Source organism: Tyto alba, unplaced genomic scaffold, assembly GCF_018691265.1.
Source record: "Tyto alba isolate M040663 unplaced genomic scaffold, T.alba_DEE_v4.0 Super-Scaffold_6, whole genome shotgun sequence".
Taxonomy (NCBI): Eukaryota; Metazoa; Chordata; class Aves; order Strigiformes; family Tytonidae; genus Tyto; species Tyto alba.
Genome location: NW_024881327.1, coordinates 26,437,560 through 26,452,851, shown reverse-complemented (window position 1 = coordinate 26,452,851; position 15,292 = coordinate 26,437,560). Strand labels below are relative to the sequence as shown.

General features: G+C 47.0%; 2 protein-coding genes across 2 annotated transcripts in view; one reads left to right on the top strand and one right to left on the bottom strand.

Annotated features, from left to right (window-relative positions):
- The first annotated feature begins 1,664 nt into the window (after positions 1-1,664).
- RASL11B (RAS like family 11 member B) lies at positions 1,665-5,523 on the top strand. Its single transcript, XM_042808408.1, has 4 exons — positions 1,665-1,851; positions 1,945-2,001; positions 2,996-3,072; positions 3,919-5,523. Exons 1-4 carry the CDS (start codon positions 1,728-1,730, stop codon positions 4,384-4,386), a joined length of 726 nt encoding a protein of 241 aa, XP_042664342.1. The 5' UTR covers positions 1,665-1,727; the 3' UTR covers positions 4,387-5,523.
- A 1,579-nt stretch (positions 5,524-7,102) lies between these two features.
- Positions 7,103-15,292, bottom strand: part of SCFD2 (sec1 family domain containing 2) — a gene marked incomplete at its 5' end in the record, with an annotated part of 210,800 nt that continues 202,610 nt past the window's right edge. Inside the window, 2 exons of the mRNA XM_032999174.2 lie at positions 7,103-8,812; positions 12,741-12,860. Coding sequence (XP_032855065.2) covers positions 8,720-8,812; positions 12,741-12,860 — 213 coding nt within the window. The remainder of the gene's footprint in view (positions 8,813-12,740; positions 12,861-15,292) is intronic.

Genomic DNA, 15,292 nt, shown 5'->3' with positions numbered 1-15,292 from the left:
TATGAAACTTTTCCCCTTTTCTTAAGATACAATGTCCAGATCATTTCTGCTGCTCTGGCATACAGAAATCCAGCCTTAAGTCCAGGCATAAAGAAATCCAGTATTCAAGCCCTTGGGTACTTAAGCCCTTTTGATTTTTTTTCTCGTCAGGTCTCTTACTCTTTCCTCTTTTGAATTACGATATCTTTGTATAAAACTATGTTTTACTTATCTATCTGTTTGAAACCGCAGCTATCCAACTTCCCCCCCCTCCTCCCCCACTATGACCCTAGTAACCTTACAATATACTCACCACTTACAAAGCTGAACCACCGTCACCTCTCGTTGGCCTGGCGCCTGGCAGAGAGCGGTTCCTCTACTGTACCCGGGGTGCTCAGCCCCCAGCGCCGTCCGCAGCGCCTGCTCTCACCTTGGTGTCCGGGAAAGCAGCAGCCACTGTGGGAGCAGCAGTTTGGCTCATTATATCCCAGATACCTTTTTCCACATGCAAACACAGCTTTGCAGCTTATAGAAAGCTCCGCACGAATGTGTGTTTGCTGAGGTGGTGACCCTCGTTGGCCAATGTCACCATCAGGCTCCCAGTTCTACCCCTGGCTCTCTTTTAACACTTTCCCTGCTGGGGTTTTGAGCCAAACACTTTGGGTCTCTTCCTTCTTTTTGCATCTTTAGCATTCGGTGTTATCTAGCGGCCTTTGCTATGAGGTCTGTCTTTCCTGAATGCAGGAGAGTGATTTTACCCTGCTCTGTTACCTCTCTCCTAACAAGCTTTGCACGGGCAGGTTTTATTCCTCCATTTAGCTGCTCAGGCTGCTGGCTTATGCCAGCAAGCGTTCTGAGTGCTTTACATTGACCACTCCCTGCTCCCAGCCTGGCACAGGCCTTCGTTTTCCACCCACCTCTCATTTATATTTCTCCTTACGTGCCACCATCTTCTTTTATTCCTTTAACCATTCTCATATCTTTGGTTTACTCATTTTTTTTCCCACCCCCATTTCTGAGCTGCTACGGCACAGACCTCTCCCAGCCTCCTCCCTTGGTTTCAACCCTTTTCTCCGGAGCTGCTGCAGTTCGGATTCCAGGCTGGTTTTCCCAAGTGCTTCTCCAGGGCAGGGCCAGGGGGGCCCGGGCGAGTTTTCGGAGGTACCCGCACCGGCACCTGCCCCGCCGGGGAAGCGGGACCGACGTACGCCCGGCGGGGTGACAGACAGACCGGTGCCTCAGCCTTTATGCCGTGCTGGGTACGACTGAACCTACCCGGCGGGGGCTCGACGCCCGGTCGCCTGCCGTTAGGTGCCGGAGGTGGCTGAACGCACGGGGAGGGGGGGGGGTCGCACACGCGCCTGTTTCCAGGCTTCTCGCGGTGCCCAGAAACGCCTCAGTTCCTGACGGCCCTCAGCACCCTGTCCCCGGCGCCGTCCCGGGGCCCCCGGCGCCCCCCCCCCCGCCCCTCACGGGGCCGGTCACCGGCCGCCCCCGCCGCCCCTCACGCGCCGCCGCTCGCCTCAGCCCGGCGGGGGCGCGGCCGGGGCGGGGGGGGGGGCGTGGCGCGGCGGCGGGTCCTGCGCGCTGAGTGGCCGCCGGGGGGGGCGCGGGGGCGGGGCGGAGCGTCGGGCCGTGCGCGCTGAGTGGCCGCCGGAGGGCCGGGGGCGGGGTCGTGGGGGGCGAGAAAAGCGGCGGGGGAGCGGCGGCGGGCGCGGCGGCGGGCGCGGCGGGCGGCTGGAGCGGCGATGCGCCTGACGCAGAGCATGTGCACCATCGCCGAGTGCGCGCCCGGCGGGGAGGGCTGCCCCGCCGCCCGGCCCCGCCTCGTCAAGATCGCGGTGGTGGGGGGCAGCGGCGTGGGCAAGACAGGTGAGGGGGGTGGCGGTGGCGGCGGCGGGGGTGTGAGCGGGGGGAGCGGTGGCGGAGCGCGGCTAACGGTTGCCTGTCTGTGCCTGCCCGCAGCGCTGGTGGTGCGGTTCCTCACCCGGCGGTTCATCGGCGACTACGAGAGGAACGCGGGTAGGCGAGCGGCGGGGCGGCTTTGCTCCCGCCGGGGTTTGGGGATCGGGCCCTCCGCGGCCGGGCCGGGGGGGGTGGGGAGGCGGGGAGCGGGGCTGTGCGAGTCCTGGAAGCGAGTGTGCAAAACCCAGCCCTGAGCCAGGTCCCCGGTGTAGCAGAGCGAACTTAAACCCGGGGCTCCGGGCCCATCTAACGGGCGTCTTCGCCGCCCCGGAGGTCCGGGGCGCCCCGGGGGGGGGGGTGGGGGGGGCGGCTCGCCCGGGGCTTTGCTCCCGCCCGCCCGCCGCCTCTCTGCTCCCCAACGGAATCTGCTCCGTACGGTGAAAGTGCCCCGCGCCGAAATCTTTTAGCTAAATCAGGCAAAATTCTGTACGTTTCCTATTCCGTTTTCCTTAGCTAAACGGGATGCCAGCTGCTAAGTGATCTGAGCAGCGCCAGCTTGATGGGGAAAGCGAGGAGGGTGTTATGTTATGGATTTGCTCGAGTGTAGTGCAGTGGGAAGTCCAAACTAACGTGAATGTCAATCATACAGCATTCTGTTGAGGAAATGACTTGAAAAAGATAATCAAGTAAATAAATAAATAAATAAACAACAAACCCAAACAATAAACAGGTCAGCCAGCAGAGAGGTTATTAGAAAAATAGTTTGCCAAAATGCAGAAATACTGAATGACAAGCAAACTGCCTTTCTGTAATAGCTGGTTATTTTGCACCCTTACCTTTATCATCTAACTTAAGACAGTCTTCAAGAAGTGATTAAGTTCTGCATGATTAAACGCCAAGCTTCAAAACGAGTCAATGCAAAATTAAATCCCAGGCTTCTAGTAGAGCCCTGAATGTATGGGTTGTTGCACACAAAAAACTTGTAACACTGGTCCCTCGCTTCATAAACAGCAGTATGACTTTTCCCATACAACTAACGGGCAGCAGAAGCAACGTTTGTCTGTGTGTGGAGTGGTGGCTGTACTTGTGAACCTGTTGGTGTTCTTGTCAGGTAATCTCTACAGCAGGCACATCCAGGTCGATGGAGAGATGTTGGCTATTCAAGTGCAAGATACTCCTGGAGTTCAGGTGAGCTGGATGCAGCCATGCAGTTCACCAGAGCAGCTCTAAATCTGTGTGTGCATTTGTCCCTCTGCGTGCAGCGTCTTGCTGTGGTCCATTGCAGAGTTTTGTGTTTTGGGTGGGCGAGGTGGTATCTTGTTATAGCCAGTGAAGCCAGATGGGTTGCATGCCTGTAGTATGTCGGTGGTAAAAGAAAACAATTCAGTGTTTTGGTGAATCATTTGTACACTGGAGGCCCATTACTTTTAAGTGGCTGATTTACTTAAGTGTCTTGTTCCTGTGTACAGGGAACATTAGACACAAAACCAGAAACAATTCTGTGCAAACACGGTACATGCGGAAGAAAATGTCATGACCACTGCCCAGCAAGCTCCACAAATGGGCATGATAGAAAATGAAGCCTGCTATATTGTGGCTGTGCTCATTAGTGTGTCAGAAGTTAAAGTTCTGAATGTATAGACCTGAGTAATGCTGGACTGTTGCCTTTTTGAACTGGGCAACACTCCAGGTTTAAATGCTTCCAGCTCATATCTTTGCTTCCCCAGACTTACTGTCTAGCCAGTTAATTTCCCATTCTGTGGAACTACAAAGTCTTTCCCTGCATGCAGAACTACTCAGGTCAATTTTCCATTTGAGTATAGCAAACTCCAGTGTTAAATTCCAGCTTTTTGCAGCTGAATCAACATATGCATTTATTCGCCACGCTCAGATTAAATTTGTACTTACAATGTGAAATGCAAATATATCTGTCTGAAGCTGTAAAATGCTCTTTGGCTTCACAGACCCTCAAAGACAGGTTCCTTTAATCTTTTATGACTTCAGCTATCTAATTTGAGACCATTAATTTTTCAGATCCGTGAACACAGTCTGCATTGTAATGAGCAGTTGAACAGATGCATTCGCTGGGCAGATGCCCTGGTGATTGTCTTCTCCATCACAGACTATAAGAGCTATGAACTACTCAGTCACCTTTACCATCACATTCGGCAGTTGCACCCAGGAAATGCAGTCCCTGTTGTCATCGTTGCAAACAAAGCTGATCTCTTGCATATCAAAGAGGTGGAGCCTCAGCATGGACTTCAGCTGGCCAACATGCTGGGCTGTACTTTCTACGAAGTATCTGTCAGTGAAAACTATAACGATGTCTTCAATGCCTTCCATCTCCTCTGTAAGGAAGTCAGTAAACAGCAAACCGCCAGCACCCCTGAGAGAAGGAGAACCTCTCTTATCCCACGGCCAAAATCACCCAACATGCAGGATCTGAAGAGAAGGTTTAAGCAAGCTTTGTCTGCCAAAGTGAGGACTGTCACTTCTGTTTGACAGCGGAGCCGTTGGTCTTCCCAACGTTTAGCCTGAGATAGAAACCTGGGGTGTTTAACACTGGCACATCTAGAGGCATTGGGAAAGAAGCATGGTTTGGGGTAGCCTTTTGCATGGTTGTAGAAGTCTTTAAGCAGTTGCTTAAAAAAGGAACAATGGCAGATTGGAAAAGCAAAAACTCCCAAAACTCTTGAAATAGTTCTAGGATGTGACTTGCAGAACAAGTGTTTTCATCTGGAAAAGGAACTCTTCAGTAAATGAAATAAGCTTTCAGTTTGCCTTTTCTTCAGGCGGACAGATTTGGCTTCGTTTGTACAGAAACCACCTTCTAGCTGTAACTCAACTTGTACTTGATCAGGGAAACACCCTGAACTGCGGTTCACTGTTCATAAGTAACCATTTGAATCTTGTTTTCACATGGATGAAGGACAGCATGATGTATCTGTTTAATTTTATTGCACAGTAGAACTGTTAAGTTCCCATGTATTTAAAAACAAATAAGCAAACATGAACTCATTCTGTAAAAATAAGTGTAAAAAGTGGACGTGACTGGGTATCAAGACTATAAACAATGGTCCTTTATTTTTTTACTAGCTATGTTATTGCTGACAACTTGACCAGATTCTTTGTATGTGAAACTAGTGTCCGCAGGGTGTAAACGTATCTAATTATGAATAACTTGTAGGTTTTTTATGGTCTGAAGAAAAAAAAAAAATTCTGTCCAGACTAAATGATCCAACATGAAGCTTTTGAGGAATGAGCGTGGAGTTGGAGTGATAGTCCCTTGCAGCTGCCAGCGTAAGGCACGTCTCTGCGCAATAGGCGCAGAAGAAACGTGGCTGAGTCAGCTGGGTGTGAAGCAGGGCTGGCTCCAGGCAATGAAGCGGGTGGCTTGTTCTGAGCTGAGCCAGTCCCTCTTCATCCTTAAACACATGTGGCAGACTTATATGTATATAACTTTTTTTTACATTGAGCCAATGGAGTTCACAGGCTGAAAGCCTTATACACATGCACTTTAAAAAGCCAGTTGTGCTTTTGTTTAAACTGTAACTTATTTATTTTGTGTACAGTTACTCCTCCTAGGGAGTGGACTTCTCATTCTTACTGCCTGGTTCAATATTAAATTTTTGAATTGCATGTTTTCTTGTGTGTTCTTTGTGGGTGAGAAACAGTGGGCAATAACCAACCAGTGAACCGCTGAGACAAAGTAATAGTTTTCTCAAGGTAGTTAACATACATTGCAGAAACAGTCAGAAGGCCTTTCCTGCCTATACTGTTGCTTTATTAGCATAAACCACAGGGGGGGAGCTCTCACAACTGCTTTACAACTTCCTTTTAAGAAATTCTTTTAGGAGAGGAACTGAATAAGGCAGAGACCTTTCAAATTAAAAGGGGATTCTTCCTTTCCCCTTGTCAAAAAAAGCTCCAGTTTGAAATGAATGGTGGGAGGTAGGTCAAAATCTGGAAGAATATTAAGTCTTTTAAGTAATTGACTGCCTCTTCTGGGGAAAAAAAAAAAAAGGCAGCTTTATCTATTGAGCTATATCACTGTGAAGAACTTAATCATATTACAAGTCTTCAACTATTTCACTTGTGTTTAAAGTAGCTTTACTGGGAGCCCTCCCGAGGAGGATGTTTGTGCTGGGGTGACTGCTGCACAGGCTCACCTGGTTAGCACACAGCTGTAATACCTGGTGCAGGGCAACCCTGACAAGGTCCTGCTGGTGACAAGCTTTTTGACCACGAGCTACTAGCCAAGTGACTTAGGGTTAGATTTGTAAACAAAACTGAGCATGTACTCGCAGTCTGAGCTTATTACCAAATACTGCTTAGCTTATTAATGCAGTAGCAAACCCATTTGCCAAGAGTGGCTTTGTGTTTGCTACTCCTCCTACCTTTTAAGCATTGCTTGGTGTCACATGCAGAGGGCTTACACACTCCTTGCTGTAGGCCTGCACCTGCTCAAGCAAAATCTCTTGTGCTGTCCCTGCTCACGTGTGACTAGCAGGAGACCCCTCACCCCCCCATGGCCTTTTCCCCATGCACAGGCAATGTGTAGCTTCCACAGCTATTTCCTACAAATAAGGAGCTAACTGTTATTACACTAGGGTCGCTGGAAAGATGCCACTCCAGTCTTAGTCTACAAGAGGAGCAGGGGTTTCTGACCATCTTCTTTCAGCTCTTCAGCTACTGAGAATGAAATGGTGGCCGAGTCTGTTGCCACAGTTGTGTCCCCACTGGCCGAAAAGATTCCTCCAAAGCGTGGGTCTGGAGACCTAGTCTCTGCCTCCGTCAGAGGAGCTGCTTGGCCCATAGGAAGGGCAAGAACACCAGCGTCTGCTTAGACTCACCCTGTGCTTCTCACTATCCTATACAGTACATCCTTAGCTGGCCAAGCCAGAGACTGGAGGGCTTCTGATGAAAGGCAGGTGAGGGAGACAAGACCACAACTGCCGGCCTCCAGCATCTCAGGAAAGCGGCAGCACCTCCGAGTTGTGAGCACCTGAACTCACTGGCCAGCAATGGCCACTGAACGAAGGAGAGCCTTTCTGCTACCAGCAGGGTGTGGAAAACCCTCTAGGACACCTCTCCCAAGACAGAAGGTGTAGGTTCTTAGGGGTAATCAAATAATGCAGAAGAAACATGGGCCACAGGAATATAAAGTCCTGGCATGTGTAGCCCTGCGTACTAGGAGGGAAGGAGAAGACATGTGAGGTTTGGCATTGTAAGAGCACTGCTTTATTGATTACAGGATTTACAAAACATCCATATTCTAAGATTAAACAGTACAGAAGGACAGAAAAGAAACCAAGAGACTGTTTTTTTTGCTTTCCAGTTGCTCCATTCAAACTGTTTCTTGAGCTTTTAACATTGCAGTCTCATAATATTTCTCATTTTTTATAGCACAAAGTTCCATTCTATAGTCATTCTTATAAACCTCTCTTCCATAGAGGCAACATTGTCCATGCTTTATAATGGGTCCATTGTTTCCTTCTAGCCACTTGAAAGTGAATTTAAATCAAAATGCACCCTTTTCTGAAAACCATTATAAACATTTAAGAGAACTTACGCTAGCTAGTGAACAAAGGTTAAAAAGCTACTTCCCATTTAATCTATTCCTTTGGCATAATAAAGAATGCTATGATAGAGTGAATGTCACTTATAATTTCACATTCTCATTTCAGTGTAAGCTGTAGTCTCAGCATCCCTTGGATGAAGCAAGAGGATGCAGTTTTAGAGCGCCATCATTTCGTGTTGCAATTCCGAAGTCCTGGTGCTATATGCAATCACAATCTCTATTGCCTGCTGCTTTCTTATCACAGATTGTATCAAAGCTTTATAAGGAAAAATTACGTAACTAAATTTGATAGAGGCTCCTTTGTGATCATGAATTAAAAAGAAAAACTGTTTTCTGATCATGCTGTTCAGAAATCTAGTTCAAGAAAGAATCTGTTGCTGTGGCCCCTTGTAAATGGTATCGTGCCTTTTCTTTTTTTCTCTTTTTCTTTTTTTAAATGCATCTGAGGGAAGGATTCTTCCAGGGTTATCATCAAAACATCAGAGCCCATATGTCCTCTGCGTAAACCTACAGAGAAGTGTGCCATCAGAAACAGTCTTTTCTCTTGGGGCTGTGGGTGGAGAAACCAGAGCAGGAAACGGGAACCTGAGAGAGAAGCAGCCGCATAACCCAGCCCTTGAGTCTGGCTCTTTGCTTCTCTGCCTCTGCCAGTCCCACTGGGTCAGCATCACCAGACTGGGAGCTGCTCTGCTGGCTAAATCAGGGCTGTGCTCTCTTGCCCCTCTGGGGCGAGGGATGACGTAAGAGAAGGTGGTTAATGCTGTATAAGGCACACGTGTTTTGCAAGGTAACATGACAGAGAGGGCGGATTTTGCTAGCCTTTTGCTCCCTCAGTAGCACTTCTCACCAGAAGCAACCCCAGCCAAACCATCAGGAATACTCAAGAGAAAAAAGTGCTGCTTGGGGAGCGCAAGTTCAGCATCACCTGGTCCTCAGCTGCTCCTTTTCTAGGGAATTGTTAGAAGTGATCATCCTTGATGTGCAGAGTGGGGCTGGGGTGATTCAGCATCACACGGGGCTACCGTTAAGGAGGGGGGAGTTGTTGCTGGACAACTGGGCCATTTTGAAGAGCTGCCTGTGAACTGCACGTGCTCTCTTGCAGCCAGATACCCCGCTGCTTCCCCCGTTTCAGCTGGAGCCATAACTTCAGCAGGGGACGTGTAATTTTTTGGAAGGCTACTGGGGAGAGTGACAGACCAGGGATTTGATGTTTCCAGCTGAGGCACTCAGTCATCTTCTCCACAGATCCTCCCGTTAGATATCGGCGTCAGGCTGGAGATGGTCTGTGGCAAACAACAACTCAACAGCACTACGTGGTGTCAGGAGGGCGGAGGAAAGCACAATTACCTGAAAGAAGGGGGACAAGAAACAGTGAGTCAAAATGAAGGGGACCGAGACTGATCACAGTACTAATGAGCCGTGGATATGAACTGATGCTTCACCCAGCACTAGACGAGCTGTGTGTGTTTCTGGTGTTCACTGACAGGGCAATAGAACTTGCCCAGTGAAACTGTCTGCTCGCTAATAACTGTACTTAAATCACTTTAAGGAGCTTAATGACTGGTAGCATTGTACTCTTAATGAATGTGTGCTTTGACTCATTTCTACCCACATCTTACCCGGTGGTTTGTTGTGACTGCCACTGTGTTTACTGCGAGGCACCAGCTGATGAAGCAGGGGTCTCCTCTCCGATAGCACAGTTTTGAGTGGCGGCTGGTTCCTGTCAGTTGAAGGTAGGGCGAGCATCACAGAAGTGCTGCCTGGCCTGCTGCAGGGATGGAGCCACAATCCCCAGTCAGAAACGTCCCTTCAGACCAGGCACAAGCTCTCCTGCACATCAGGTCCAAAGCTCAACCTCGAGACTGCTGGGATGTTACCGGTTTGTTTGGTCAAGTTTTTAATCCAAGACGGGTCTGATGAATGAAACCATCGCTCACCACAGCCCCGAAACACACCCTGCAAGATGCAGGTATGTGCTTTTCTTAAGTGAGAATCAGTATGCAGGTGCCTAGTGTGGAGGCTCCTTTGCAGGGCAAAGCTATGAGCAAGGAGTGAGTGTATATGCTTTTGTTGTGTGGAGCTAACCCAGCGTCAAAGTTGTAGGACATTGCTCTTACAAAGCTCCAAGTTCAGTAGTGTTTGTAGGGTCAGGCCTGCAGGCAGGGGTGTGGGGGCAGATTTATCTTACTAGTGTTCTTGAACATGAATTTGTTTCTTCAGTGCAAATCCAAGGAGAGGAAGCACAAGCATTGACAGCAAAGTATGTCCGGGTGTCCGTTTCCTGCAGCAGCTACCAAACTGCTTGTGCTCTTCATGGTACTGCTTAAATGTGCGGTACTGATGCAGTTCAACTTTTTTTGTTGCTCTTTCTTTCATCTTTTCACTTCAAATAATGAAAGGAATCTGGAGTTAAGTTACTACAGATCCCTTCTGTACGGATGATACTCTCCCCCTCACTTCTCCCCTTCCATTGTCCTCCCACACAATTTGTGGCAAACTGACACTGATTATCTCTTCTCTTTCTTATGGATGAAAAACTGTGTAATTTGCAGATGCCAAAGGCTGACACTGTCTTGCTTATGTTACGTGAGAATCAGACTATAGCACAGTATGTGCTTATCTTGTTATCATGCAGCCTAATTCTGAAAAACACGAACGGACACATTACTGAAGTTTTCTGGGTGTACAAGCCAAACGTCAACAATAGCCACTGCCAGATAAAAGCAATTTCTTCTTGGAGTCTTACCACTGAACCATGAGGGGATTTGTGCAACTAATAGCAAGCCCAGAGAGAAAAAATGAGAGTTGCAACGTTAACGTCTGAGAAAGGATGCAGTGAAATACAGTGGGAATTCCCTCCTTTCCCTCCAGTATCTTTGAGGGCTCACTGAGGGGGAAAAATGCGACCTATTTGTTCCTTCACTTTTAGAGAGAAGAGGGGGAATTGCCCAAATAAATAACGTTCATCTCTTCTCCAGGCAGATTTCTTCAGGACAGCGTTATCTCCTTTGCAGACTTTCTCCTTGCTCAGTACAGCGTGCCTGTCTGATGCTCCACCTGAGGGTTACCCCTCCTGGCAGCAGCTGAGGTGGAGGGGCCGGGAGCTCCCGGCCCGACCCAGGTGCTGCCACGGGCTGTTCCCCCTCAGCAGCGGGCAGGGAAGGACGCAGCAAAAGGCAATTTCTTCATCTGAAAGTATGATACTTCCCACTAGGTTAGGGGAGCTATTCACCACCATCCAAAACCAAATTATGCATAGGAAACCCTGTATTCCTTTGTGCTCCTCCATGAGAAATAAAATTGTCATTCATATTCAGATGCAGAGCAGTTCTGTGGATGGAAACATGTGTCTCCTACTCCACATTTAAATGTCATTTGCCTCAACTCCAAACAACTGCTGAATTAATCAGTACGTCCTGTCAGTTTTTCTGTTACTTTCCTCAATTCTTTACTTTTGCACCCACACGTCTCTCCAGTTCAAGAGCCAATAAGTAGCATAATGTCAGTGCTTTGTTTGAGTGGAAGGGACTTGGGAGGCCAGTGTTCCCCTGATGCCTGAACCTGATTGCCTGAACACCACAAAAAAAGCTCTGTTAAACGCTGGCTCGAGTTAGACAAATGCCTGGGTTTTTGAAAAGAGAATAATCCCAAACAGGTGGCACATATTCACAGCTATAGTGCAGAAATCCAGGTAAATCCAACAAACTCATAAACTTTTTTTATATGAGTGACTTGCACATCTATTTTTTTTTCTTCTTTTTCTTCCTCCTCCCGCCTCTCCCCCCCAAGTCCTTTCACCTCTAACACAGCACATTTGGACAAAGGGCAAGATGCAGTAAAAGCTTAAAATTCTTTAGGAATCTGCCTCAGAGGGTGACCTGCTGCTGGGGTTAAGCCAAAGCAAAGCAACACCAGATCCCATGTCACCACTGTCAAACCTCCAGTCCTTCTGGAAAGCCAGTCAAAAGTCTCCCTGCATAGTTCTCAACCAACTCACATGTTAACCCTCTCCTTGTCTTTCAGGGTGTATTAATACATTACGGGTGTGGATTAACTTGTCCATCAACGTGTCACAACTCAATCCCCCTTCAAGATGGGAAAGAATTTTTTTTGCTGTTTTGAGGAGATTAGCAATAGGCTAATTGGGGAGAAACATGTTATCAGATGGAAAAAACATCGCTAAAAATGGCACCCTGTCTTACAAAATACTGCCTTGCAAAGACAACTAAAACACGGAAAACACATGTCAAACCTGGGGGCTGCTCAGCCTTTGGTTGGCTCCATTTTGCTAATGTTTTCTCACTAATCAAAACTGCATTGCATAGGAATTGAAAACAAGATGTTTACAAGCAACCCTGGAAACTAGATGTACGTTTACTATGCAGCTGGTTACACAGCACTTCTTTGCAGTTTTTAGATTACCCTGCCTATCTGCACTACTCAGCAGCTACCCAATTGCTCTTGTATATGCTCCTCCACAGCTAACAATGATTTTTAATGTCTCAGACATCCCCACAGCCCATCCGTTCCCCACCTCTCCCTCCCGACTCCATTCAGATGACAGCTGCCATACTCAAAGTTCTGCGGCCAGAGAGTGGAAGAGACAAAGACCAGCTGCACGGATGCTACTGAAGCTGCACCGTGGCAGCCATCCTCCTTCCAGGAGTCCAAGAGCACATCTAAGGGCCGCAGAGACTTGGGGCTATCTCCACATCACCTGCTTCAGGCTACTTAAGGCATCTAGTGGCCAGGTATCTACCAGAGATAGCTGGCCTGGACCAGAAATAAGTACAGCTGTATCCAGGCTAATTTATCTTGCTCCTCAGTAATGACAATTGGCTGGATCACCACTGGTATGTATCTAGGTGGTACCCAGGCCCTTGTCAGGCTCCTTCTGAGCATCCCTGCACTATGTCCTGTAGATGCACTGCCAGGGAGCCTGCAGCCTTTTGGACAGCAAATGTTTCTATTTAAAAAGAAAAATCAAGAAATGAATCTTTTGAGACATGATGAAAGGTCCTTCAGAATAATGTCGGTCTGAACTCTCCAACCTGAGTTACGAACTTTTATTGCTCACTCTAACATGTAAAAACCAGACCCCTGGTGCCTGAACGCTTGCTGCCTACAGATGTTTGGCAGCAAAATCCTAACACCATTGCTGTCCACGTGGCTGTGGCTTCATGTAGGTTTGGTACCAGTGCTACAGGGAACATTATCTGATGAATTTTCTTAGTCTTTGTTTAGATAGAAACTGTACATTTAGACCTGTTTTTACCTGGGTACCAGGTTTGCGTGTTGCTACTAGATCCTTCACCATTTTGACCTCGGAGACTGTCACTCCACCAACCATAAAGATGATCAGAAGAGGATGATCACCAGGGTGAGGGCGATTCACCTGTAAAATGAAGGAAAACATTATTTGCAGTTGCTGACTCCGACTCCAAACCTATGGACTAGCAGTGATCAGCTCCCTGAGCTGCTGGAGGAAGACTAATGAGGAAGCTCAGAAAGAAATATTCATGGAATGCTGGTTTCTGTAGCAGCTGAGAGGGAAATCAGTGGGGATGATGCTCAGTTAAAACTAATCAACAGTTCCAGGGAAATGGAGTCTTCATGGCTTCCACTAAAACCTAGAGGAGTTTCTCATGAGGTCTGAGGGCTTCTCTCACCATTCCTTCTTCGTTTCTTTCTTATCTTTCCCAGAGTGGGAGGAGAGTACTTGGGTAGATGCACAGTTTGGATATATGCATGCATGGAGCTTTAAGGAATGAGGGGTAAAATACTACCCAGTAGAAGCAAGGGGTCCAGCCTAAACATGCTAGAATCCCTGCCTGAGGTCAGCGATGGAAAGAATCCCAAGTAATGTATTTTTACCAGTCCAGTGAATAATCCTTTACAATTCATCCAATGAAAACAAATTAGGTTCATATAGCTAATTTCTAGCTTGTTTCACTTCAGAGTTTTTAAAACTTCTATGACTGGGTTGTAACCAGTAGAGAGAAACTTTAGCTCAAACAAAATGCTTCTTTCATTTTTCCCCAATTATCATTAAAATGGCACAAACATTCCACTTCAGTCAAGACTTTATAAAACTGCATTTTAATTTTAAACATGAGGGTCATACTTTACATCAGCTTCCTCTTAACCACTTCTACAAGTTTGATTACTTTGCTGTTTCCTAGCAAATTCTTTCTTTCTTGATAAAACACAGTCCCCTGACAACGCCTTGCTCCAGTCTTTGGGAGTGATGTCAGTGGAGCCCGTGCAATTGCTCTTGTCACACCACCTTTGAGTATGAAACACTCCAAATGTTTGGCTCTGAAAAGCGACAGTGAGAACAGTTTAATTTGCTCCTTTTTAGACTCTCCGCCCCCTCTCCTTCCACAAGCGTAGGTTTTTGCCATCATTCACTCGACAGAATGAAAGTGGTCATCAACCCGTGTTTGGGTGGAGCGCAGTGCCTTTGCTTTCACCACCACAGCAGCTATCTTTGATCCCTGTGGCTCTAGCTCCTGAGGGTACCAGCTCTTCTCCTTTTCCTTGTTGTGGCTGCCCTCTATTTAGTTTTTGGGCAGTTCTTCATCCTGCAGCTCCATTGGGCTTTCTGACTGGCAGCCTTCAGAAGAGACTCTTCCCTTTGAAGCAAGCACGGGGGGGATGGTGTGCTCTTTCTCCAGGCTAGCCGGCCTTTGATTACACAGGGCTCCCTGTTCAATGCTGCTCCCCAGGCAGGGAGTTCTTCAGCTCCCTGGGAGCTTGAAACCAGTACAAGATAGCCTTAGAGAGATGTATAAGTGAGCATTTATGTACAGGGTGTTTATTCTCTGAATCGCCCCCACTTTGCCAGCCTTCTTCATTGAGCTGATGGCTCTGATAGCATGTATACTGCAATTCAGCAGGGTGTCCTGCAATTCTGATGCAGTACTGAGCAATTTTCCGTTTACACCAACAGATCAATTAAATGGATACACCAGAGCTTACAAAGACTCTCTTTATGCACTTTCCCACATCAGGCTACTCACTTCTTACTATCTGCTTATAACATAGTGTCAATCTCAAATGAAAAAAAGTTAATTGCTATTATAAATACCATGAGGAGTTTAATACAGACCTAAATATTTACTTAAAAAGCAGAGCAGATAGAGCTACTACTTGATAAAATTAGAGTATTTCATGCCATAATTTCTGTAAGCAGTGATGCAAGGTTAAAGAAGTAACTGCTTGCAAAGATGGTGGAGATAAAAGTTGACAAAACACTCTGCTACAGCACTTCAAGGTAATACAGGGATTACTGTTTTATTCCTTTTCACGGATCTTTGCTTTTCTTCACCCCATTGCCAGAGCAAACAGCTCTACTCCATTTCACAAAGCTTCTGAATGACCCAGGACATATGCAAAGAGCTCGAACTTCAGAAGCCTGTTATTGAATAAAGCCTCTTTTTCCTAATACCTTTCCTAGCAACAACAAACTCATCATAAACATGCATGCATAACATTGGACACACTGAAAGGACACCCAATCAGAAAACACAAGCTTTCATGGCAATGCTAAAGTGAAAATGTCTTGACACATCGTTCCCTTCAGTCAAAATAAACCTAGATCCAAACACATGGTGCCTATATAAAACTTATTATTTTTCAGAAGACTAAAGTTCAAACCACAAATTCCAGAAATGCATATTAAAAATACTATTAGGCATGCAAACTCTAAATTAAATTAAAATTGCAATGAAAAGGGTCTTGGAATCTGTAATTTTGTTATGCTATGCACTAGTGTTTTGAAGGAGGACAATACTTTGGGTACAGAATATTTGGCTGTATTAAGAA

What these genes read in the sequence shown, in the direction of transcription:
- RASL11B (XM_042808408.1), top strand. Translation starts at nt 1,728, where the DNA reads ATGCGCCTGACGCAGAGCATGTGCACCATCGCCGAGTGCGCGCCCGGC. An exon ending in CGACTACGAGAGGAACGCGG is followed by an intron (nt 2,002 to 2,995) that starts GTAGGCGAGCGG and finishes TGTTCTTGTCAG; the next exon opens with GTAATCTCTACAGCAGGCAC. An exon ending in AAGATACTCCTGGAGTTCAG is followed by an intron (nt 3,073 to 3,918) that starts GTGAGCTGGATG and finishes TTAATTTTTCAG; the next exon opens with ATCCGTGAACACAGTCTGCA.